A 26,594-nucleotide genomic window follows, 5' to 3' on the forward strand; every position below is an offset into this window, starting at 1 on the left:
AGGAAATGGCTAATAAAGAAGTTGAAGAAGATGTCATAGGTGTTGGTCTTTGGCAACGTGCAGGCATACGTATTTGAACAACAACCGCACAAAAAAGAGAGAAGCGATTAATCTATCACTCGCGTGAAATCTGCGTTATGTCCAATAGGATATTGCGTTCGTTCAGCTGCTGCTGCTTCCACAAATTTCATGACGCACATAGGGCTTGAGCGACGCGTTTGTATCGTACACGGACGTTTACACCAACACCTTGAGAAAACGAACTGCCTTTTCTATTATTTTTTTGTTTGTCCCCGGTAGAAATCGCGATTCTCCAAAAAAAAAGCTGTTATGAATCGATGTTTTTCCCAATAACATGAGATCAAAATGAATAGCGCTGTTTTCTTGCAAGTAATTTTCGTCTTGATTGTGCTCTGCCAACACCACGTTGATGGTGAGTTTTCGTTTTAATATAAATTATACAATTTCCGAGTTGGAATGAGGTGTTTGAGATTATAACTCGTAATGGTACACGTAATTAAAGTTGTTAATGTATCGTAGGTGAATTTGAGGAAGGTCACTTCGAACAAACATGGTCCAAAAAGTCTCTGTGCAATCGAACGGTCATGATGTCCCCTCCAAGCGTCTTGGGCTATCTCCCGAGACGCGCCAAGTATCTGAAAGTCGTTTGCTTGTACAATTCGCAGTACTACTATACGGAGAAATACACACCGGATATGCTGGATCCTGAACTTTGCACTCATCTCAATTACGAGTTTGCTTACCTTGATGACCGCACTTATGAGTTGATTGCTGGAGATCCCAAATTGGATTTGCAAAAGAAGTTCTATGAGGTAAGTTGCAAAAATAGAGGTTACTTAAGCTCCGGGGTAGGGCTTAAGACAAAAAAAATGTTTTAAATCATTCCTGGGTCTGCTGTTATGCAAATATAGACGAGATTCCACATCTCTTCAACAGGTAGCATCACTAGCTAGTGCCTAAGACGCTAAACTACGTTCTCGCTGTTCCGCCTTAGTTCAGGTTATGTTGCTTTGTGATAAAAACACGAATTTTTGTGACCTGATAACTTTCACCTTTTCCACACACTGCAGTCACAAGCAAGGTAAAGAGAAAACTTCACATTTCATATATAGTAATTAAGCAAATAACAATAGTTTTAGCTATATAGAGAACCGTTTAACGCAGCAAAATTTATAAGTAATGATCAGTGTACTCAGAAACTAAAAATGGGGTTACTTGGACCCAGCCAGGAAAGGGTTCAGTGTAACTCCTAGCTATATATACATGTTTGATTATCCATTTTCAAATTTCATCGTAAAAATAATTGATATCATTACTTTTTGTTAATTTTCTTTCATTAATTGATTTAGCCACTATGGTTCACGTGCATTTATTTGGAGATCTGAAACCAAAAATGTGCCTCGCGAGAAATTACAGGAGGCCTCATGGTAGCAGGAAGAGTATGCAGATTTTACAGCTGAAAAATTAGAAGAATCTAAATGCTATAAGGCCAGGAAAAATGTCTCGGAGAGAGAGACGCATCAGCCCACTTTAAAATAAGTAGATCTACTATAAAGGAGATTAAAAAGTGATTTATTATAAACAGACCTGGACATCCAATAGTTGTACCAGTGAAGAAGAAGTGCGGTATAGAAAAAAAATAATTCAACAAAAAATAATAAAAATGTTGTTTTCAGTTACAATGTAAAGTAGCTTTTCCACATACATTGTTTTATTATCCTTTGTAAGACTAATTAGAAACATGTAAAGGGGTGCTATAAAATATTTCATTTTCAACATCACAGAATTTATGATGCATTGCCAAATTTAATATCAAGTTGCATAAACATTCTTGCAATTAAAATGTCTGTGAGGGGGGGGGGTGTTTCCAGATCCTACGTCCTACTTTACCCCATTATTATTTAAATTGTTTATTTTATGTAACCCGAACCCTAGGGTTACTTGAACCCAAATTTCAATAATTTATTATACATACATCCACATGAAATTTTGTTAGCAAAAAACCTAGGATCTTAGGTTAACCTAGAAAAATCACAAAGATAGTAAAAATTATATTATCAGCTTAATTAATGTTTTTAAGGTTTTCCTTTGGTATGAGATGTGCAAAAATGTTCACGTTTTAAGTCCAAGTAACCCCAGTTTAAGGTACAGTATTCTTTTGGTCAGTGGTCATGAGAGTTCACGCACTTACTAAAACTATTGATACTTGGATTGATATTGGATGGACTTCGCGGCTCACAAAATGCTATATATTGTGTAATAGTAAGGTAAGTTTTTCTCAGAGGTATATTTATGTATATTCCTTAAGTGTTGATTGTGGTCTTTTTTTTTACTTCCCTGGAGCCAAAAATGATACTTTTGAACGTTTTGTATCATCTTGAGAATTTTCAGCGTTTTTCTTATACTCTTTTGAGCGAAGGAAAAACATTAAAGCTTCGCTTCTCTTGTTTGAAGCATGCTTCATTTTTTATTTTATTTCAATTTTACATTTTTCCCGGTGTTTTTAAAATTCCGCATTAGTGGAATTTTACTGGCGAGCAAAAGACTAAAAAAAAAGCATTTTTATTATCATGGAGGGAGGCTCAAACACAGGGCCGTCTTAAGAGCATCATAGGCTCCTGACAAAGTGATTTTTCTGAGGCCCCCTACGTGATACCTACCAACCAATCTACATTCTTACTCTCGAAAATTGTAATCAGATCTCATTATCATGAGGCATTCCTTTTGTTTGAGAGCCCCTGAGCAGTGCTCGTGTGGACTCATGCGTTGAGACAGAAGGGGCCCGAATTCAAAGGGTCAAGAGTTCAATAATATAAGAAAATAGTTCTTTCTCGTATTTTATGGGAGAGCCGTGACCATATATACACAATATATCCGTCCTCGGACACATCACCCGACAGACCAGACACGACCCAGGCTCTGTCCCTCCCGGGATATAAGCCTTTTACCCCGGACACATCACCCGGGATCTATGCCTGCATGGAGGCTCCTAAGTACCCGAGGCTCAAAAAAAGTTTATATATGTGGCTTCATGTTGACAGAAAAACAAGTCAACGAATGATTTTCTGTATAAAGAATTTCGATAGGGAAAAATGAATGAAAACACTGCTGAACAAAAATATTTTTCATGTTCTTAAGGAAATTTTTAAGGTATTTTGGGGCTGTTGATTCTGAATCTTGTCAGATTGGCTCTAGTTTTTGAGATAAAGTGACAATTAAATTTCAACGGTAATACTACGAATCATACAAATCACATTGTTGAAAGTATGCATTAACCTGAAAACTAGAACCAATTCGGCAAAACCAATGGTAGATTCAGAGCCAACGCCCCAAAATGACTCTAAAATCACTGAAATATATTTGCCAATGATTTACTGTACTTGTTTACTGTATAACGCATAGTTTCAACGTGATTTGTATACTGTTTATGGTATTACTATTGAAATTTAATTTTCACTTTATCTCAAAAACTAGAGCCAATCTGACAAAACCAATACCAGATTCGGAATCACAGCCCCAATATATCCTAAAATCACTGAAATATCTTTGAGAACAAAATCAATGTTGAGCAGTGAAATACGTCTGTGCGATCTCTGATGGGTGCGATAATACAAACAAAATATACCTATCTCGTGGAATTGGTTTTGGATGATCGAAAAAGAATTACGGCTTTAGAAATAATTCCTTTTTAGAGAAAGAGAGAGAGAGAGTTAGTTTTAAAAAGCAAATATCAGCAGTCCTGAATATCAAACATTTATAGTGTTTTCTCGACTAGTTTCACTAAATATTTATGAAAATTATATTATTTTCAGCTGTGCTTTTAGGAATGTTTAGAGAATCTCTACTTTTTTTTGAACTTTGAGAGGTTAATTTTGTGTGTCATTACTTTTCTTGTTTTTTTTTTTTTCGTCTTCCACTCCGATATCCACATCTTTTAAATGATACACATCTCCCCCCCCCTTTTAAATGCTGCCGGAGCTAAAAGGGGCGCTCATATTAAAATGTGATAGTATTATGAAACGCAAATTTTGTAAATATTAATTATGCACTGTTTGTGTTGCATTCTATGTGTTATGTCGAGTTTTTTGTTTTACAGCGCCACCTATGAGTGAAATTTAAACTTTTTTCTAATTTATCAAAAAAAAACCAAAAAAACCTCAGGTCGTAATGAGTATTTTAGTGCAAACTATATACACCCCAAATTAATAACAAATCAACCATTGTCATTGTTAATGACAATTGACAATTGTTAATGACAATAAATGTCAATTTGTTATTAATTTTTAAAATGTGTCCAGTACTCTTCTCGTCCACTCTGTATATTTCAAAAATTTTGAAAAACGATACCTCTTCAATTTTTTTTAAAATAACAATAACATCAAATGGCTAAATCTTAATTTTTTACCAGCCTGAATAAATATTCAAAATGAGCCGATAACGGTAAAAGTAGTCAGACTATATAGACCGTAGACCAGAGACGATCATATAATACGTCTATGGGCTGAACATAATATTTTAAAATAATGAAAAAAAGACTCATAGAGCAGTAACTCAACTTACGTCTACACAAAACATGACAAATCTTTGAGACGAACCTAATATAATCCAGTCAGTTTTTTTCTCAGCGATTCAACATTCTTCATACAAAATTAACTGATCATTATGATGAATCAGTTTGAAAGTCATCTTTGGGAGACTCCAACCGATATATTATTCCCAAATATTTTTTTTAAATCAGAAGGTATTTTTTATTTTTGCATAACTGGTACTTAGACTGGGCTTGATAAAATACGAACTGGACTGCTTCTTAAATTGAAGGCCTATTCAAAATTCATGCACACTTTACATTTATTACTTGATTAAAATCATAACGAATTATTCAATTAAAAACAAAAATTAACATAGCTGACGTGACATAGCGCTACTAGCAGCGTGACCAACCAGATAACAGATACTGCAGGTATGGCAAAAAAAAAAAAAATCAATCGTTGCACAGCACGAGTATTTATACAAACTGTAAATAATACTGTTGCCACCAAAAACAAAATTCTGTAAAAAATATAATATCGGTTCGGAGTAGAGAAGCAGTTCCACACATCTATACTACCATCATCTATAGCAGAAGGCCTCCACGCGAAGCTCGTGACGTCACTGAAGAAGGTCATCTCACCTATAGCTATTGGATATATACTACAAAAAAATGGTAAAATTGACGCATGCGTCGACCTGCTATATCCAATGGCTATAGGTGAGATGACCTTCTTCAGTGACGTCACGAGCTTCGCGCGGAGGTCTTCTGCTATAGATGGTGTTATCTATACTCATGATGGTATTCAAATTTTCGCCAAATGATTGAAAAAAAAAAAAATTTTTTATTGAAATTTCTAGAAAGCAACCAACTTGAAAAATATCGACAAGAACTTGAAAGTCTTTTTGTCACTCGGTGGTTGGGCTGACAGTACTGAGAAATATTCTGAACTCGTAAAATATTCTTCGAGGCGAGCCAATTTCATCAAGAATGCCATCGATTTTCTGAAAAGGCATAACTTCGACGGCCTAGATGTTGCTTGGGAATATCCAAATGCTTGGCAAGGAGATATTGGCATACACAAAGACGACAAACCGAATTTCACCATTTTTCTGAAAGTAAGTACAATGCAATAGTCACAAACACATCGTATATCGTGTCGATAATTTATGCGAGGCTTTGCGGCCTATAGGCAACAAGGTCCAGCGAAGATCTCGTTTAATCATTCTACTAGTCATTTTTGATGCATTCAATTGTGTTCAAAAACATGATTCTTTATATTATATGAACAAATTAATTTGTCATGGATGAATTGCAATTTTTCTAGGAGCTAAAGCAGGCTTTTGATCCAGCCCATTTAGGCCTTTCAGCGAGTGTCGCTGCTAACTATAATGAAATAAATGCCGCCTATGAAGTCCGTGAGATATCTCCGTATGTTGATTTTGCATTATTGTTAAAATTAATAATATTATTGTAATAATAATTCGGAATTTATGAAACCTTTTGTAGTTTAAGGCATACATAGAAGTAGTTTGAAATATAGAAAATGTTTGTGAATGTTCTTGTGTATATTTGCAGACTTGTCAGTCACCTTAATATTATGACTTATGACTTACATGGACACTGGGAAGGCAAGACTGGACATCACGCGCAGTTCAATACTTGTCCTTCTTCTACTTCATCATACATGGTGAGTGCGTTGTTTCGACATTTGCTATGTAAATATAGGTGAATTTTGCTAATTCGAACTTGTTTAATTCGAATTTTAGAAATTCCCCTTGAGTTTTCTACTCAATTTAATGTTGAAAAATTACCTGTTTAATTCTACCTTCCCCCCCCCCCCGTGAAAATCATGGGCGGAGATAGACTTAGAAGTCTGGGGGCACGGCCATTATTGCTGGGGGGCACAATGATGATGATGTCAATTCTTATATACATGTGTACATTAGATCAGTCGACTCTGCCTTTGACGCTGGGGGCATCCCCACGCCCCCCATATCTCCGCCCATGATGATAATTCGAATTTAATTCAGATATGTAACTTATTTGCAAAATGTCTATTTTCTCAGAATTTCGAGCTAAATTTTGGTCATCCTTTCCTTTATTCCTTGGTTTACCGATCTTTTCCAGAATATAACATGTAGCCAACATTGAAAATCACAAACCAAATCTAAACCTCTTTGTTGTGGCTCTGAGCAATAAGTAAGAAGCAATGTTTTCGTTCCCAGTCTCCATACACTAGCTTTTGTCGTTCCATGGGCAGCTGGAGTTTTACCGGTTCTTCGATGACTTGCATATGCCACTACTCACGAGATACGAAAGTCTCTGTGTGTGTGAGTGGCAATTTCTGCACCAGTTGTTTACAAACGCTTGTCACCCTCACTCCCTCGCCCAATTCATGGTTATCTGCAGCTCCCTAGAATAGTAAACATTTTTACGTATAAAAGAACCCCTTCAAATCATAAATAGGCACACAAATCAATATCTCCAGCTCGCCCTGACAACCCTGACAAAGGTTGGTGACACCCCCAGGAGTCGCGACGCACATGTTGAGAAACATTGCTCTGCACAGACGAAATGTTTAAAAGCTGGAGTGCTGAAATCCCAGTCACTTTTCTGGAAAAATGTTCATGTCTCTCTAACGTTATTGTTAATTTATTTTGGAATGTCCATGTAGCTTAGGCCGGGATTACACTATAAAAGTTCTTTTATAAAACTTGAAAAATGCAACCAATAATCGCATCGGTTACATTCGAACCAATAGGCTTATGTCCAACAAAGTCTCATACTTTTTTTCAACACAGGAAAGAAAAGTGTTTGCCTTACGGATGCTTACATTGGTGAAGAAGGAAGTTGGTGAAGTTATACATTGAATATTCTCGTGAAAAGGACGAATACGTATATAAGAAATTAACAGAGTTCCCTATTCCAGCACTCGCAAAAGCTACGGACATGTTAGAAAAAAATAGGTCTGTTTAAGCGCGACAATCGCATCTCTCAGATCAGCCGCAGATCAACACAAAGATTTTGCGCAATGTTTAAGAGCATCCAAAAAAAAGAAAGAAAATTAAAATTACAAATTTACAAATGAAATAGTTTTTATATATGATCGTTTTCTCACGTTTTATACAGACACAGTAAATTATATCACTAAATACATTTTTATAATTATTGAGAGTTTAATTTTTTGAGAAAGTAGACCTATAGGTATCTTATATTGATGAATTGGATAATTCGAACATTTTTGCTATCCCCCTGAGCTTCAAATTAACCAAAATTGACTGTATTACATTTGTTCTCTTTGTGTGTATCAGTGACATTGTAGAGATCAGGGACTAATTTAAGGGCCCCCCGGGCAGAGAAAAAAGCATTTGAGCACCCACATCACTAGTGTCAAAGATGTTTGGTTTCAGTGTAATAATACACACACACATTATCTTTCATTAATTATTTCAATTTTAGTTACCATCAAAGTCTGGCCCCGTAAAGTAGTCGCATCTATATCACACTGGGTGAATGATCAATGATCAATGGATATAAAAAAAAAACAGACCTCTTTTCACTGTCAGCAGAATTTCAAGAACGCTGTTCTACGAGGGCACTAAAATTACATTACTCTATTAAATTAATTGTAAAAATTTGGTAAATCTTGGTCGCTAAATTTTCCTGGGATAAAGACACTAATCGTAATCCCCTCCCCTTCATTGAAGAGACTGACGGTGCCCTATAACGGAGAACATATTCATAACTACTTTCCTATGCTATAAGTTTACCAGGAAGGGCCCCCAAAAAATAATGACCTGGATGCCAGCTGTAGATTCCGGCCTTGAGAAGGCTTCTCTCTAAGATGTTGCTCCGTGGCACTTAATTCTAATACATGCCCCTTCTATGTTTTTGTGTTCTAAAAAATGGCCGATACAACACATTTGTTCTTTTTTGCCGTCTATTTATCACGCATTATATTTTGGACGCAATCGCCATGCTATTCAAATTGAGTTTTTCAAGTTTTAATCGCAAATGTTTTGCTATCCATGCCCTTCTCCAGGGCCGGACGTAGTCATTTCGCGGCCCAATTCGAGAACAGGTTTGAGGCCCACTTTAATATTTATATGCATGCCGCTTCCCCCGCCTACGAGAGATATGATAGGGATTACTCACAGAGATTAACTCATTTTTGCTCTATACATTCACAGAAAATAAATTTACGGGGGGGGGGGAGGGATCAGCTCTAAAACAAGTGGTTCTCAAAGTGTGGGGTGACCCTCTTGGGGGGGGGGGGCTCAAAACTAAAAAATGCCTTAACTCTCAGCTGAACAGCTACTTAACATTTACACGTATCATATCGATGACAGTGCGCACATGTGGAAAGTGACATTTTGCTGATTTTTCTGGAGAGCATTTTCAAAGTTTAGTGTTGCATAAAAGCACACATTCGCATAGCACGTTAATGAATGCTGAAACTAGGCTTTCCTGTCTACTTATCACTTACCACATTTGTGCATTAAAATACTGTAAACGCTCGATTTTACGACCCTCCAATTTACGAACACGATCTCTTTTACGAACTAGTCCTCTGTCCCGTACAGCATACCCATGGTCCCCACATGGAGGGCTGACAGGGCTCTAGCCCTGGGGCCCGTGGGGTGATCTTTCCGATTTTTTTTCTTTCAGATATGTCCCATAGGAAAATTAGCATAAACAGATGTCGCATTCCACAGTGAAATTGCCTTTACAAATAATACAAATACAAATACAACGCCACAACAGGCAAATTGCCCAACGAGGTGGCTGACTTAAGAACATCATGGATCCCCGAGCCATTTTTTGGAGGCCCTACCTACTACACCACACATGTTCCCCGCCCACACCCCCCCCAAAACCCCCCAACGAATCGGTACATGCGGGAATGTGCGTGTACGTGTAGTGAAACCTGACGTGAAGTTTTTGTTGTTTCTCTGTAATGCTTGTTATGTGTAGTGCTGCCATCTGCCACTAGTTTTTCTAACTATGAGTGAAGTGTTATGATTGAATGATTTATTGTTGTAGGACTGTTGCTCTCTGTGGCGAGACTTTTTAACGGGGAGATCGGCTCGCATTTGCGCCTTGAAGTTGGGAACCACAGAAAACCAACTTCAGCCGACCACCACTGTGGGGTTCGAACCCGGATCCTCGCATCGCGAGTCCGTCACTATAACCACTCGACCACCACAGCGGCCTTTGGGTGCCGATAAAGCGCATGACCCCCCATCCTGGAACAGGGGACCGCAGGTTGCGCTCTTCAGCGGATCCCCTCTATAGTGAATTAATAGTGTGAAAAAAAACACAAAAAAAAGGCAAGAATGGTCCAAGCTCCAGGCCTGAAGCTCCGCCAGCCCCACTCTCGTGGGCGGGCATGGTACAGCGACAGCTTTGCTGCAAGCTTTTGTACTCAATACAGTGGATCCCACTTATTATAATGTTTTCCTCCTTAGTGCGACTTATTTTCCTCTCTCTGGTGTCAAGTCTTATTACTAATACTCATCGAGATTTCTCGTTTAAAGCATTTTCCCGCAAAAAGTAGGGTACGAAATGACTGTTGAATGACGTGTGTGTGCTGAATAACGTGAATTCGCTCACGGCCCCTTCCACAGTCTGAACAAATCAAGGGGTTTTCTTTTCCTTGCTTTTGAAAAAAGATGCTACATTTCGCATCGGCCTTTTTTAAGGCACTGTACTGTCTTGAAGACACATCTCTCCTCAAAACTTCCATTCACAGACGACATTGTTGGATCGGTTGAACAGAAAATTGTTTATGGTTCGCATCTGAAAAAATACAGTTGTTCGAAATCTTTTAGTAAAATCGTTGAACGAGTGCGTACATAAAGGATTAATTTTTTTCCCACGTGAATGAATCCTACGGTTCTAGCCCAAAAGTAAGCAAAACTAAAAATGTGTGCATTTTTTGTTAAATTTTTATTTTGAGCATCTCGAGTTGTTAACTGTAATAAATCTATGTCCGAAGAGTTTAGCAATGCCTCGAGGCCAGTTGCGATGTTTGTTGAATTGTGTTTCATAAAGTTTAAAACGCTTATTTTTAATAGGGCATATCTACAAATTACAGTGTAACCTCGTTCATACTCGCTCACTTATGCGGCCTTCACGTTTATACGACGTTTGGCTCCGGTCGCAATTGGTTCCTGTACATTTTAATGTTAAAATAATTCATTCATTTATTTAACGTAAAACCTCATTTATTCGACGTTTTCACTTCGACTCGAAAACTTGGAAACTTTTAAAAAAAAAACCGTCATTTATATCCATCAAATGCTCACGAAATTTTTGTATGCAGTGAAAACGCGTTGCTGCAACAGTTCTTCTTGCATATTGTCACCGCAAAAGCCATAAATTTTAGGGTGATTGCTGACGTATACGAAAATTGCCAGTGAGTTAGCTGACGATCATTTAGAGTGGACACTTAAGTGATTTGTTTATTGCTTGTTTCTGAGAACACGCAGATGTGGCGAGTCCCGAAGAAATGGGTTTAAATAGTTTTGGTATCCATATGCCCTTTCAGAATTTTTTTGTCCCAATGTTCTCAGCGTTATCCCGAGAGGATAAGAAAGTCTACTGTAAGCATTTGGAGGGTACAGGTATGCCGAAAAGAGACAGATACGGTACACACGCACAGTAAGTTCTTTCGATCATTTCCTGTAGAATATTCTTTCGATGTGGTGCTTTGATTGCTGACAGGGCCGTCGTAAGAGCGTCATGAACCCCCGGGCCAATTGATTTTTTTGAGGCCCTACCTGGAAAATTCTCGAAAATTTCAATTAGTTCCCATTTTTGTGAGGTCCCTCTTCTCTTGAGGCTCCCGGGCCCTGCTCGGGTGGGCCCATGCGTTAAGAAGGCACTGCTTGCTGACTGTGTCAAATCCGCCGTTCGTAATTCAAAAAAAAAAAACAAAAAAAAAAACGCTCTCTCTAAAAACCTGGAAATTTTAAAAGAATTCAACAAGAATTTTAATATAATAACGAAAGTTCATCTTGCAAACCAGTTGAATATCCTCGTTTCAACTTTGAAAACGATTATAAAGCAGAGAAACAAAACCAAAGAGCAAGCTCCTGGTTGAAAATCATCTACTGCCAAAAAAATGACAGTCCAAGATGGGGGAAATTTTCGTAAGTCGAGAAGATTTTGTTGCAATTTTGTACCCAATGTGTCGTGCCCCAAAAAGGTAATGTTCTGCTACATTTTATTTCTTCAAGTGATTTGAAATGCGATTTAATTTCCTCTCAAGTAGGAAATTATATACTTTTTTACAACAGAATTGGAATTACAATCAAACACACAAAATTTTATAACATATTGAATGTATGGGGCGGGGGAAATAATTCTTTAAAAAGTCTTAGTTATTCGACTTAGACTTACACATTTATACAACATTTTGACTCGGCCTCTTGAACGTCATATAAACGACTGTAACAGAATTGTCAAGTTGCTTAATTGAATAGATGGAGCGGACATAAATATATTTGAATTATTTCAGTTCACTTTTGCAGGCCGATGCTTTGGCCAAGGCCAATGGAAATAGGTATCCAGTATTATTACTTTCATTAACTCTTTAATTCACTAAATTCATTTATTCTTTTTGGACGCCTGTAATGAATCGCCTGGCGTAACGAAATCGCTTCGTTTTATCAAAAAAAAGCATTGCATAGAAACTTCACGTTGAAGCAACGCGTCTCAAACTTTTTCCACCCGAGGCGCCCCTTTCCCCCTATTCAATTCTTATCCGCGAGCTCAGCCGGCTCCCTAGAGCTGTTTAAGAAAGGTTGGAGGCGCACCAGGGCGCCGCGGCGCACAGTTTGAGAACCCTTGCGTTAAGGGATAATCTTTGATGTTCTAAATTAAAGGAAAGTTATAAATGTTTGGATAAAAATTTTGTTTTGTGTAAAACACGTTTCAAAGTGGTTCGTTATGTAGAGACTACAGTAGTTTCACGCACGCACGCACGCGCACGCACGCACGCACACACACACACACACACACTTGGTGTAGTAATGAGTATACTTGCTTGGTGAAACGAAACTAGAGGTGCGGTGGATATCTTATCTGAGAGAAACTAAGGATAAATTTGACACTGTGTATATCATATATAAAATTGATTTTCTGTCTGTGTGTATGTTCTCTATACAAATTCACAATTTTAGATCGATCTTCGCCAAATTTTGGATATTTATATAGATTAAACGATAGACTACTTCAAAAGTTAGAGTAGGGTAGAGTAGACTCGGGAAAATGCCCGAAATGGACGAAAAATCGTCGAGCAACAATGGTTTCTGGGCCTCAACAATCACTTTCGGAATGTTTACTTTTGGTTACCGGGGTTCCCTAGTAATGTGTTTTAGATGTGCATATATGCCTTTACAATGGTTTGTCACTTCTTTAATTCTGCCAGTATTATAGTTTATTCGTTTATAATGACTTGTCACTTTTTCCAATCCTCCCAATAAATGAAGAAAACACGGGCAGCTCCGGGTATTATAGCTAGTATAAAAAGTCTCAAAAGTCTCTCGATTAACGATAATACCTCTATTATATGGTATTTTTCTTCGTCCCCAGAATATCGTTATATCGAGATTTCACTGCAGTTTTATTATGCATAATAAATTATGCATTTATGTCGAGATATTATGCATAATAAATTATGCATAATATCTCGATATAACGATATTCTGGGGACGAAGAAAAATACCATATAATAGAGGTATTATCGTTAATCGAGAGACTTTGACATTGAACACCAACCATCAGGGTCGCAACTAAACGCTTGATCAGCTGAGGTAAGCACATATTTTGATACACCCCCCCCCCCCGTAATTTTGAAGAAGAGTTTACAAAAGGTGAATTTTGCGCACTCTCTGGTCCGGGGCGAGAGACCCGCAAGAGAGAGGCCATTTCTAAGTCGAGAGTCGATCAAACTCCATTTTAGCCTTTCGTCTATTTTCCTTTGTGCGAACTCTTACAAAGACAAAAATTGCCAGAAAGTATGGGATTCATTACATTGAATCTTCTAATCAAAGACCAGTAAAAGATCGTTTCAATGGCAAGTCGTTCCAGCGGCCAGCACCATCCAGATAAGGGGCCGTTCAAGTACTATGTGAGCAATTTTTATAGCCATTTTTGACCCCCCCCCCTTGTCAGCAAAATTTCGTCATCAGCTCTGCCCCTCTGAATCCTAACGCATATTGGTGGGATCATAGACGTACACGGGGGGGGGGGGAGAGGCATAGGGGTCTCGTGCCCCACCCCCCGACGATCAAAATTTATTTTTTTTAATGCAAAAAATATTTTTTTAATTGAAATTTCGGAAGAAAATACATTTATATATTATTATAAATAAATCAATTTTTCTGTTAATTTCAATGTTATTTGAAGGCTGTGAACTCAAAATTTATCTTTAATAAATTCATTGCGGCCCACCCTCCAAGCCATATAATGATAAATCGCATAAAGGCCCTTATCCCGTGGACCAAATATGGCCCTGGGGATTATATGATGCGGCCTGGCCTCCTCAAACATAATTTTGTAAAAATGAACTAAGCGGCACATTTACAGATCGCTTAAGTGTCCCGTGGTACAATTCCATTCTCAAGCGGCCTGTGGCACATTTAGAGATACCTTGAGTGACATGTGACGTTGTTTTAGAGCACTTAAGTGTCCCCCCAGTGCGGTTCTACATCGATGAAGTTACCCGTGACACATTCTCAGATTATTTAAGTGATACGTGGCACAGTTCCAGAGCACTTAACCGGCTCGGTCACACTTCCAGATCACTTGGATCCGCGAAACATTTAGAGATCACTAAAGTGGCTCTGTAGTCTGTAGGGCACTTATCAATAGGGGGGAATATTACTTCAAGTGCCCACAAACTATCGAAGGTTTTTCTCGTCTTTGGCACACCGAGTAAGATGCCAGTAAAAATTATCATACTTTCATAAAGGGTGGTTGATGACGTAAGCGTTATCCAACCCCCCCCCCCGTCATCAAAAGTCATCAGCAAATCGGAACGTTCTCCCCCCCCCCCCCCCGTCGATGCTGACGTAATACTTGAATGGCTCCTAACCGAGATTTGATTGAAAAGTTATCCTCCATCAATTCCATGGAATCTTATGCTTACCAAAACGTTTAGAGAAAAGCGAGCAAAAACAAGTTATTTTTATGGAAATCATCAAAAAAGGTGAATGACTTACTCATTTTTCATTTCCCGCATTTAAGAACTTACGATTTTACGAAACTAATTATTAAGTCCGTACGGGTTCGTAAAAACGAGCGTCGTCTGTATCTGGAACTATGGCTTCCAACTCATAGACTTACTCCATTTTTGCAAAAAATGTTACTTACCACATTTGTGCGCTAAATCATCAATATAATGTAATTTTATCAAATTCTGCGTCTAAAATAATCAATAGATCAAGTTTAAGCCGGTTTTTCCCAAAAGTAGAATTTCTGTGCCGTGTGCAGCGTGAAAATGCTGATTGGTTAAAAACCTGAAATTCAGGGTTTTTTTTTACCAATTCAGGTTAAAAACCTGAAATTGACCAATCAGCGCTTTCACGCTGCTCGCGCTGTAGAAACCTGCTTCTAGGAACACCTGGCTTAATCAAGGAAACAGATATTTTCTCAATACTATGCTGAGGTGAACTCGGAATGAAAAGTCATCTTGTCTCCACCGGAACACCAAGTCCTTTTTGCACAAGGCCGGAGCTAGCGGGGGCGGGGGGGGGGGGGGAACTGCCCCGGGCTTTAAAATTTATGGGGCCGCAATTTTAGGTGGGGGAACAAAAAAACCATTATAAAATTATCGAATTTTGAAGTTGTGGGGGGGGGGGGCGGTAATGTCATTTTTGTCCCGGGTGGCGGAAATCCTAGTTTCGGCCCTGCTCTTGCATACCGGGCAAGCATGCTACCATCTACACCACTGGAGACACGACCCTTCCTTCCTCATTTCACGCACTGTGGCGTGAGGCGCTGAAGTAGAAGCATTAGTCGCCTCTTTTTTTTTTAACTTCAGGAAATGGCTCCCAGGTGGAACAAGATGACTTTTCTTTCCGAGTTCACCTCAGCATAATATCCAGAAAATATGTTTCCTTGTTATTTTGGGCTGAGAAAAAAGCCGTATAGATAGGCTGACCATATTTCCTCGAGAGAAATACGGGACATTGCGTTTCCAAATACGGGAAAATACGGGACATCGCCAATTTACACCAAAAACAACGCCAAATTCAAACAAAGTTGCCAAATATTGTTGAAATTACGGAAAAATCACAATGGCGGGAAATGATGCAAATTGCAGTGAATTACAATGTATTCCACGAAAGACAAACGTTCAAGGCAAATGTGGGAGATTAATATTCTCATATATAGTTGTAATTATCGTAAAATAATTTATGAGTTGAAAAATAATGTCAATCTTTGACTTCAATAAAGAATAAAAATTCAAGTTGGCTTCGTGTAAAATACGGGAAAAACCGGGACACTTTTGCCAAAAAGTCGGGACGGCCAAAAAAACTGAAAATACCGGGACTGTCCCGGGAAATACGGGACGTATGGTCACCCTACGTATAGATCAAGTTAATATTTATACAGAAAGAATATTATATCAGAAAGAATCAAACGATTTTAAAATATTTTTATACCCAGTAAAACCCCTCATAACGGACACCACTCAGATGCGGTCACCTCTCTTTTAAGGCCAAATAATAAAAGTATACATTCCAAACCCCTGATTAACGGTCAGCCCTCTTTTACGGACTTTTTTTTTCGTCCGGCCGTTGACCGCAAAAGAGAGGTTTTATTTATTCAAAATAATATGACAAATTTCTTCTTTCCTTCGAAGGAACCCGAAAATATTTTCGCACTGGGTCCTACGTTTGGTAATGGTTTCCCTGAGTTTGGTTACCAAGTCATCACTTTGGTAACTTTTACGAGGCGGGCGTAGTGTCGTATTTACTGGAGGGAGCGGGCTATAGCCCAGGGCAAAGTTTGTATAACCCTAAATAAATCTGCCTCTGCCAAGACAGTAAGGACTGGGTCAGTGAGTGATCAAAAGAGTGACCTAGAGAGTTTACATGCACGTGAGTGAGCAAAAAAGTGACTTAAAGCATGAGCAAGCATGTGAATGAACAAAAGAGTGACCTACGGAGAGAGGGATTAGGTCAGTGAGTGGCCTAGAGTGTGTGCAAGCACGTGTGAATGACCAAAAAATGACATTGAGCATGTGTAAACATGTAAATGATCAAAAGAGTGACCTATAAAGCAAGGAACCATGTCAGTGAGCGATCAAAAGAAAGACCTAGAGCGTGTGAAAGTATGCGAGTGACCAAAACAGTGTGCAACATGGACGAAGATACGGGGGGCATGACGGGGCATTGCCCCCCCCCCCCATCATTAAAGGTGGAGTCGACTGATCTAATGTATATATGAATTCACATCAGCATCATCATGCCTCGCAGCAATAATGACCGAACCTCCCCCCCCCCCAGACATTCAAGTCTATCTCTACCCATGGTTAGCGACCAAACAGTGTGCAAGCATGCGAGCGACCAAAACAGTGTGCAAGCATGTGAGCGACCAAAACAGTGAGCAAGCATGTGAGGGACCAAAACAGTGTGCAAGCATATGAATGACTGAAAGAGTGTGCAAGCATATGAATGACTGAAAGAGTGTGCAAGCATATGAATGACTGAAAGAGTGTGCAAGCATATGAATGACTGAAAGAGTGTGCAAGCATATGAATGACTGAAAGAGTGTGCTAACATATGAATGACTGAAAGAGTGTGTGAGCATGGGAGTGAAACCAAAAGAGTGACTTAAAGACGCAGGTGTACTTGCAGGAGGGAGGCTGGCCAAGCGGGTTGTAGCACACAGTGGCGAATTCGAGGAAAGAATAGTTAAGGAAATTAGACTAGAAATGGGGGAAGGGCGTCAAAATTGTAACTAGGCCCATATGCGGCAAAAACATAAATGCATCTGTGCGTGTAAAATACGCATTCCGCCCTAACTTGCGGCTGTGTTGATGACACTGTCCGCATTCAAAGATAAAAAACATGAGGGAAGTTTGAAATTTCATAATAAAACAGTTCTGCCAACTAGATATTGAAACAATAGAAGATATAGAACAATATGACTTACATACGGTTTCCGGGTTATTAGGCCATGGTCTAGGAGATTTTCTTCCTGACGTTTCGCCCACATCTGTGGCAGGCATCATCTGAGGTTATTTGGACGTAAGTTTCCGCGGCAAGCGAGAACGGCTTCGTACATCTACTTTCATTGACTTGTTCTCTATATGCACTTCTGAGACTTGATCCAAATTGTCATTGACTCCAAATAACCACAGCCGATGCCTGCCACAGATGTGGGCGAAACGTCAGGAAGAAAATCTCCTAGACCATGGCCTAATAACCCGGAAACCGTTTGCAAGTCATTCAACGCCAGCCATGAAAGCCTCAGACAATACATAGAACAATAATTTGATTTCATTCGTTATTGATTACGGAAATTAAAGCACATTCATTAACAAAAAATCATGGATGTCCCGGAAACCGGGACACAGGTTCACACTGTGTAGGGTAGAGGGTTGAATTTAAAATTCTTGTCAAAATGGGGGTGGGTCTGACTTCAAAACGTTTAGGAACCACTGCTCTAAACGATTCGGATAAGTTAAGGAATCCTTTCCGAGGAGATTCCAGAGTGCAGGGCGGTCTTTACGCATTAGCATAGGCCCAATGGGTAGTTCAGGTGGATAGGGGCCCCATGTTAACGAGACATATAAAACAAAATAATTTCTGATATATGAAAAAATATTTTGAATTGGGGTGGCTGGCACTTCACATACGGAGACGTCACCAGAGATTCTGCTTTCCCGACGTCTCGTGGTACTGTGAAACCCCCCACCCCCCACCACGTGGAAAAGACTGACAGGGCTCTGGGGTCCCTAGGTACTGATCTTATATTATATTTTTCCCATGTATTTGAAACTATAACTTTCCTTAAAAATCAATTTTAAGAGCCAGCTAGATATCTTAGTTTAGGGGTCCTGTTAAAAATCGAGGCCCCATTCAAAGATAACGGGGGATGGGCTTACACGGACCCACTGTCCGTGTAAGCCCATACCTGTATTTCTGTTAATAAATCGACATCTTTTATCAACAGACCGACAGAACTTCCAGTTAAAAACAGTTTTGGTGAATGTAATATGCAATCAATTCAGTTTTACGGCCCTTAACATTTTGCGGCCCCGTGCGATCGCAACCTTCGCACCCCTAAGTCAGGTCCTGCCCCAAATTTCAAATTTCCTCCTACGTTTCTCGGAAAATTCGCTCTTTTGTCCTCCTTTTCAGGTTCCCGGAATTATTTTCTTTTTTTTCTAAGGAAATTTTTTTCCACTTTGAAACATATACTTCATTCACATGAGTGCTTTTGTGGTTTTTTCCCATTGACCAATATTCGTCAAAATTCCCAGATTTTTTCTGTTTTTGTGCTGTTTTAGAGTTGGGAAAAATTATTGTTGTGGCCGGCTTTATTGGTCACAGAATAGTGGCAACACATGTTTTGAAAATTACAAAAAATGACGTCAGTGAGGGTGCGCGAATGTGTCCCGCTTTCTCAGTTTACGAATATGGTAACCCTACCACAGACATCATTCCTGCGCATTTTCTCCCTTGTGAGAAGGGGTGGGGGCCACGGAGGAATATTTAAGATTAAAAGTAGGGTTACCACTACCAACCGTCCTCCTTTAGGAGAAAAATTTGTCTTTTTGATGTCATTTCAAGCGCCCTCCTACTTTTCGGAAAATTCACCTTTTTGTCTTCCTTTCCAGGTTTCCGGAATTATTTTTCGTTTTTCTGGAGAAATTTTTTTTTCTCCAGCGTGAAACATATATTTCTTTATTGATATGACTGTTTTTGTGGTTTTTTTCCCACACCCATTCACCAATAGTTGTCGAAATTCCTAGAATTTTTTCTGTTTCTGCTTTTTTTTAGCGGTTCTGTTAAAATTATTGTTGTGGCCAGTTTTATTGATCGAAATAGTGGCGCCATCTATTGTGAAAATTGACGTAAGTGACGTCACTAAGGGTGCGTGCGCAGACGTGCTCCTTTCTCAGTCTTCGGATCTGGTAACCCCAATTATAGCAAAGTGAACTAAAATAGAAGTTTGGAAAGAAACCTTTGATGCTGCCATCTAGCGGGGAAGAAATCTTATATATAAATGTGAAAAAAGTGTATGTATGTTCTCTAAAACAGCAGTTCTCAACCTTTTTTGACTCGCGGACAGTGCCGTCTTCACGCATGGGCCCACCCGGGCACGGCCCGGGGGCCTCAAGAGAAGAGGGGCCTCACAAAAATGAGAACTAATTGAAATTTTCGAGAATTTTCCAGGTAGGGCCTCAGAATAACCTATTGGCCCGGGGGCCCATGATGCTGTTATGGGGGGCTCATGCCCTGCTCGCGGAGCCCTTTTTAGTAAAAAAATTCTATGGCGGAGCCCCCCGTGGGAAAACTTTTTAATTACTGATCAAAGTTACTGATTTATTTTCACTATTTAAAAATATTTATTGTCACTTGACATTATTGAATCACTTTCTTTCAGATGAGCCTGGAAAATACCCAGGGCCGCAACTAGGGGGGGGGGAGCAGGCGTATCTCGTGCCCCGGGCGCTGGACCAGAAGGGGACGCAAATTTTAATATCAAACCTCTCCTTCAACATTACAAGGGGGCGCCAAAATGCGCACTTACCCCGGGTGACCAAACAGCTAGTTGCGGGCCTGAAAATATACCGGCTGATTGTGAGCTACACATATATAGATTTTTTTATGGGCCGGGCAACGTCAGCGGGTATCAGCTAGTATACTATGAAATGAAAAGATTATAATTTTATATTAGGGCTGGGAATCGATTTAACTGGTTAATCAAAAAATTTTAATCGATTAATCGAATTTTAATCAAATATTTTTGTGACCATATAATATTAACACATGCTATAAAAAATATTTTATTCACTTCCCTCACCTATTCGGTAGACGTAAACAAATATAGGTTAAGAAATTAAGGCTGCCCGCTTCAAGCAATTTAATATGCTGATGCAAAAACCTATATTTTCTTCACATTGATCCTGTCGTTTTTTTTTTAACTGGTTATTTTTGGTTATAATTCACTGATTTCGAAACTACTTTCGATTAATTATACCTTTGTTTCCCAAACTTTTTGTTCCATCGCCCCTTTATTCAAAAAATTCCCCTTCTTATCGCCCCTAACTCAAGCTAACCCATAGGAACCTATACTGAATCCAAAGCTTCTACCGCTCTCCTGGACCTTTCCAGTCCATCGCCCCACAGGGGGCAATATTGCCCACTTTGGGAAACACTGTATTATACTGTGTGTGTGTTAGAAACACCTCCCCAATCGTACTTATGAGATGAGCTGATGCTTCCAAGAATATGAAAAACTACTGTTCATAGTGGAGACAACAATAAATTTTGTTCGTCTTCTAAAACTCTCATCAAACTAAAAATTAAAACCGAAATCAAACCAGGTTTCGTTTAATCTAATTTGATCAAAATATTAAATTCTAATATTTTTAAATATGGTCACTTATCATACCAAAAATATTCTGTATACAACTCCCATTCAAAAAATTAGAATATAGAGAAAAACGCAAAATTTGATTTCAAATTTGTATTATATTTCAACGGAGACTTAATTGTTTGAAATTTGTAAAATGATAACATTCTACGTAGTTTTTAGAAGAATGTATCACAAAAGAAAAATTATACATTAAAAAATAAAAACGGAATGCATTTTCCCGAAAAATCATAAAATTATAATACTTTGGTAGTTGATTCAAAAAATTACTATAAACTGGAAAGACCGTAGATTTTTCGAAACAAACAATTCAGAAACCTTCAACACTTGGTGGCATCCCCTTTTGCCCTAATAACATCTCGTATGCGATTTGGCATATTATTGTAAAGTTTTTTACAGTCATCGCTAGAGATATTGGCTCACACGGATATTTCAAGGTACGCACAAGTTCATTTTTGTTCTTTGGGGAGAATTGTCTCTTCACGATGGCCCACAGATTTTCTATTGGGTTCAAATCGGGTAAATTTGCAGGCCAGAAAAGCACTTTATTTTCTTTAAGCCAATTCTTTGTCGTCTTTGAAGTATGACCAGATGCAGAATCTTGTTGGAATGTGAAATCGTATTCAAATAAGTCTTCGAATGATGGTAGCACGAAATGGTCTAAGACTTCTTGGTATACACTAGAATTGGCGGTTACATTCAAAATGCAAAGCTTTCCTGGGCCCCCGACAAACCAGTCACGGCCCAGGCTTTGTCCCTCCAGGGATATAAGCCTTTTACCCTTGCGGGTTGGGTTGCGCTGGGGAGCACTCATACAGCCCCACACCATAACAGAGGTAGCAAATTTCACTGAGCGTTTCAAACATTGTTTAGTGAATGTTTCGGGTTTGCAGTACCAAACTCGGATGCCTTGATGACCGTGGGACACGCAAAAAACATTGACTCGTCACTAAAACGTACGTTTTCCCAGTCCAGTTGACTCCATGCAAGCATATTTTTGCACCATCGAACTCCAGCAGTTTTATTCTTGGGAGTGAGCAGTGGCTTTTGCTTAGTCACACACGATTTAAATCCAAAATTTATCCATTCGTTTGAGTGTCATGGAGGATGATCCAGTCACTCGTATTTTTCTTTCCACTCTCTGTGAATAAATCCCAAACTCTGTGAAGCGGTTTTTCTGCACGATTTTCTTCAACAGTCTATCTTGACGATTTGTAGTCGCTGGCTTACGACCACTATTACCACGATTATTCTGAAAACTACTATTACTTACACTTGCTTGAGAACGTCTTGCTTTTCGGACAATTTCCTGTTGAGTTAGGTCTTGTTCCCGTAGCCTCACTAAGATAAGTTTGATAGATATCGGAACGTCTTTCTTTCTGCACATTTTCAACGTATAACTAACGAAAACCTTTATGCTAGCAGGTATTTACAGTAGTAGCACATGCGCAATAGAAAATTTCATGCTAATTTTGCCCTCAGCGTCAACCAATAAGAAATATTCACAAATATTCTGATATTTTGAAAGTTTTTTTTTTTGCCTCTCCAGATTATTCTAATTTTGTGAATGATTACATTTTTTTAAATACCCTATATTGATTTTGAGTAAAGGTTTGAATAATATATGATATTTGTGGGCTGTTTTTTTTCATTCATTTACACTGTTTATTTTTCAAGATAACATTTATTTACTATAAAAATGTTAGAAACATCGAACAAACACTTTTCACTATATTCTAATTTTTCGAATTGGGCTGTAGAATATGATTTATGAAACACTAATCGGTTTTTTTCAAACAAAATCAAGTTAACTCACAAACTTTTAATGAAAATTTTAATCGAATTTTATTAGAGGTTGAAGGATGTGAAATTTACTCCACCCCTCTGGTCCGACACCCGGGGTACCAGAACCTCCTGCTTCCCGTCGTTGCAACCCTGGGTGAAAATTTTTATTTCTGTGTTTACTTGAGCTGAGTGTGTAATCATGAAAATTATAATTATTTCCCTCAAACTTTGTTTTTGTGGTGAGGGGACAGATATTTGTTACGTCTTTTGCCATTGGCTGATTGGGTGACTGGAATATTGAAATGACAAAAAAGTACTTTTTCTGCACTGATAATAATTTTAAAAACTGTAAAAAATAACTTTTTAAATATAAGTCACGTATCTAAACGTTTTTAACAGAAAATAAAATCTGAGTTAAAATAAAATTTTACATTTAGAAAATATCGGAACTTTTTCCATTTTTATTCGCATATACATATATTTAATTTTCACGCTTTTCGCTTCCAAAAGTAATTGCCATGATATTTTCGATGTGTTCTCCCTTAAATAGATACGCCAAGTTGAGATTTCTTTGGTGAAGGTGCTCTTTTGGATAAAAGCACCCGCGCTATCTTTGAATTTTTCGAGATGAGCGTGGAGGAGATGCGATGTGTCATTTGGAGAAACATTAGAAATTTGATTTTTGTATCGATTTTTATGTTTTTCCACAAGCTCAAGATGGTTTTTTGGTCTAGTAGTTACCTACAGGGGCGTCGGAAGAGTTTTTAACGTGTGGGTGCTCGTCTTGAGTTTCATGTAGGAAATTTCGATTTCTGAATCAATTCTGTGGGTGCTCGAACCCGTTCTACAAACTTCCGTGGGTGCTCCAGCAATCACAGCACCCCCGACGCCGAGGCCACTGGTTATCTAAGAATCCGTTAAGCATGTGAATAGAGATACATAGTGAATAGATATACTCCCAAGTTTCTTTATCGATCTTTGACTTTATTGGGGAGTTCTTTGTATTCCACATTCTTCACTGTAATTACAGTGCATATGACACATCGCATCCTACACGCTCATCTCGAAAAATTCAAAGAAAGCATGGTTGCTTACCCAAAAAAGAGCACCTTCACAAAAAAAAAATTCTCGATTTGGAACATCTATATGTAGAAAAACACATCGAAAATATCATGGCAATTATTTTTGGGAGCTAAAACGTGAAGATGAAATGTATGTAAGAATAAAGACTAAAAAGATTCCATTATATTTTTAAATTTTAAATTTCATTGTAACTCAAATTTTATTTTCTTCAAAACGTCTAGATACGTGACTTATATTCAAAAAGTTATTTGTAAAGCTTTTAAAATTATTATCAGCGCGAAAAGTTATTTTTTGTCATGTTCAATATTTTAGTCACCCACTCAGCCAATGGTAATTGACCAATTCACAAAAATATCGATCTCTCACCACAAAAACAAAGTTTAAAGCAGGCATCTTAAACCTGTCGCTCACGAGCACCGCGGTGCTCCCTGAAGCACCCAAAGTGCTCTATGCCCTTGTCAAATTTCGTGCTCGCGAGAATTTCAACGTCCCGATTAAATACCTTGTACAAATTGCGTTCAACGATTAAAATCATCTTGTTTTTCATGCATTCTCGTATGTCAAACTTGCCGTAAGGGTGCTCTTCTTTTGATGATGGGTGCTGGCAGTGCTCGCGACGAGGACCTCTGACTTAAAGCATAAAATTGCCGTATCCAGTCTTTTCTAGTCGTAAACCATTGGGAAGTGTGGTCTGCTAACCATGGACAAAAATCGTATTGCATAGTGTAATTTATTACGTTTTCAAAAATGTTGTAATCGATATACAAGGTGAATATGTATTTTTTTGCAGATAAACTCGCTCAACGAATGGGTAAAACGTGGAGCTGACAAGAAGAAACTAGTAGTCGGAGTACCAGCGTATGGTAGGACTTGTAAACTAAAGGACCCCAAACAACACGGTTTCGGTGCCCCCATCCTCGGACCAGGAGATCCCGGTCCAATTACGGAAGATGTTGGCTACATGGCGTTCAACGAGGTTTGTTGTGTTTTTTTTTTCAACACGTGAATTTTCAACCTTCTTTTACGTTTGTGGCAGTCCTCTCTGTGCAACTGCGACACCTCAATTGGGAATCAATCTTCTCAAACAAAGATAACCAATGCCATCTTAACGCATGGGCCCACCCGAGCATGACCTGGGGCCTCAAGTGCAAAGGAGGCTCATAAAAACGAAATTTGGTTAAAATTTTCGAAAATAATCATGCAAATTGGTAGGCTGGAATTTTTTAGTCAAGTAGCGCCTCAGAGAAATGACTTTGTTCGGTGCTTATGATGCTCATAAGACAGCACTGAAGAGGTGTTTAAAATCTGGAAAACGGAGTGCACTGAAGAGCACCTAGCATCTGGTTTTTAAAACATACATAAAGTAGTTCAGAATTGGTGCATAGGGAACACCATATACAGGGTGAACATGACTAATTCTGCCAAACGAAACTACTCCCGGGGGTAAGCTATTCCATTTATTAACAACCCTGTTAGAGAAAAATTCCCTGCGACACCATAACCTAGAACTGTCCCTTACTAATCGGTACTGGTGTACCCTTGTAAAAGCTGTCGATTGACGGCAAATTAATAAATCATGGTCCATCCTATCCATCCCGTTGAAAAGTCTCTCTTCATAACTCAAGCTCGGTGTGCCAATAAGGACACCGAGTCTTCTCTGCACCCTTTCAACCAAGTCTATGTCCCTCTGTTACGGCATACTCCAGTCCAGGACGAACCAAACCTAGGAAAAGCGGAAGAATAACTTTCGTTGAACGCGAAGAGAGCTTTTTGAAAATGAAACCGAGCATTCTATTCGCTTTTTTGACCACCGCTGAACAGTGTTCAGAAAACCTAAGCCGCTCGTCAATGAGAATTCCCAAATCGGTGACCCTACTTGCACCCGGGATAGTGACACCATTGAACTCGTAAGAGAAACGTGGGTTGTTCGAACCAAAATAAATGACCATGCACTTGTCAACGCTAAACTTTATGCTCCATTCATTTGCTCACGCTCCAATCCTAACCTCGCACTCTGTTCTGATTCCACTTTGAATACCTCGCGATACCTCTGGCACCTTTATAAGTGCCGTGGTAAATGTATTTCATTGTAAAAATATGTAGTGATATACTATTCTCTTATTATATTGACATCTAAATTTTGTTGCCATCCACAGATATGCTACAAACTGGAGACAGAAAGCTGGACAGTGGTCGAGGATGCTTCAGCTGGATCTTACGCATACAAAGGTGACCAATGGATCGGATTTGATTCCCTGGATTCACTCGCGAGGAAAGTCAAATACGTCGTCCAGAATGGATTCGCTGGAGTCGCCTTGAAAGACATCACTGGAGATGATTTCAATGGATGTTGTTTCAACAAATACAAGTTCCCTTTATTGTTGACAATAACTGATAAGCTCATGGAAAGTATTTTCTCAGCGGGCAGTAATTTCTGAAGCCCACTTTGGTATGTAAATAAAGTTTTGCTGAAGAAGTACTTTTTTATAGATATTTTAGTTGATATTTGTACAATATGTGTGTGTGTTTATTAAAGGTATCATAGATTAGA

General features: G+C 38.8%; 1 protein-coding gene across 1 annotated transcript; it reads left to right on the forward strand.

Moving 5' to 3' along the window:
• Positions 1-10: 10 nt before the first annotated feature.
• LOC149065431 (chitinase-3-like protein 1) lies at positions 11-26,594 on the forward strand. The gene is made up of 7 exons (XM_089253865.1): positions 11-433; positions 541-833; positions 5,410-5,667; positions 5,877-5,980; positions 6,128-6,239; positions 24,834-25,019; positions 26,200-26,594. The coding sequence occupies exons 1-7, from the start codon at positions 367-369 to the stop codon at positions 26,479-26,481; spliced, it is 1,302 nt and encodes a 433-aa protein (XP_089109991.1). The 5' UTR covers positions 11-366; the 3' UTR covers positions 26,482-26,594.

Source organism: Pholcus phalangioides, unplaced genomic scaffold (genome assembly GCF_987345545.1).
Source record: "Pholcus phalangioides strain wild (caught in Gottingen) unplaced genomic scaffold, Ppha-v1.0 ptg000039l_1, whole genome shotgun sequence".
NCBI classification, from domain to species: Eukaryota; Metazoa; Arthropoda; class Arachnida; order Araneae; family Pholcidae; genus Pholcus; species Pholcus phalangioides.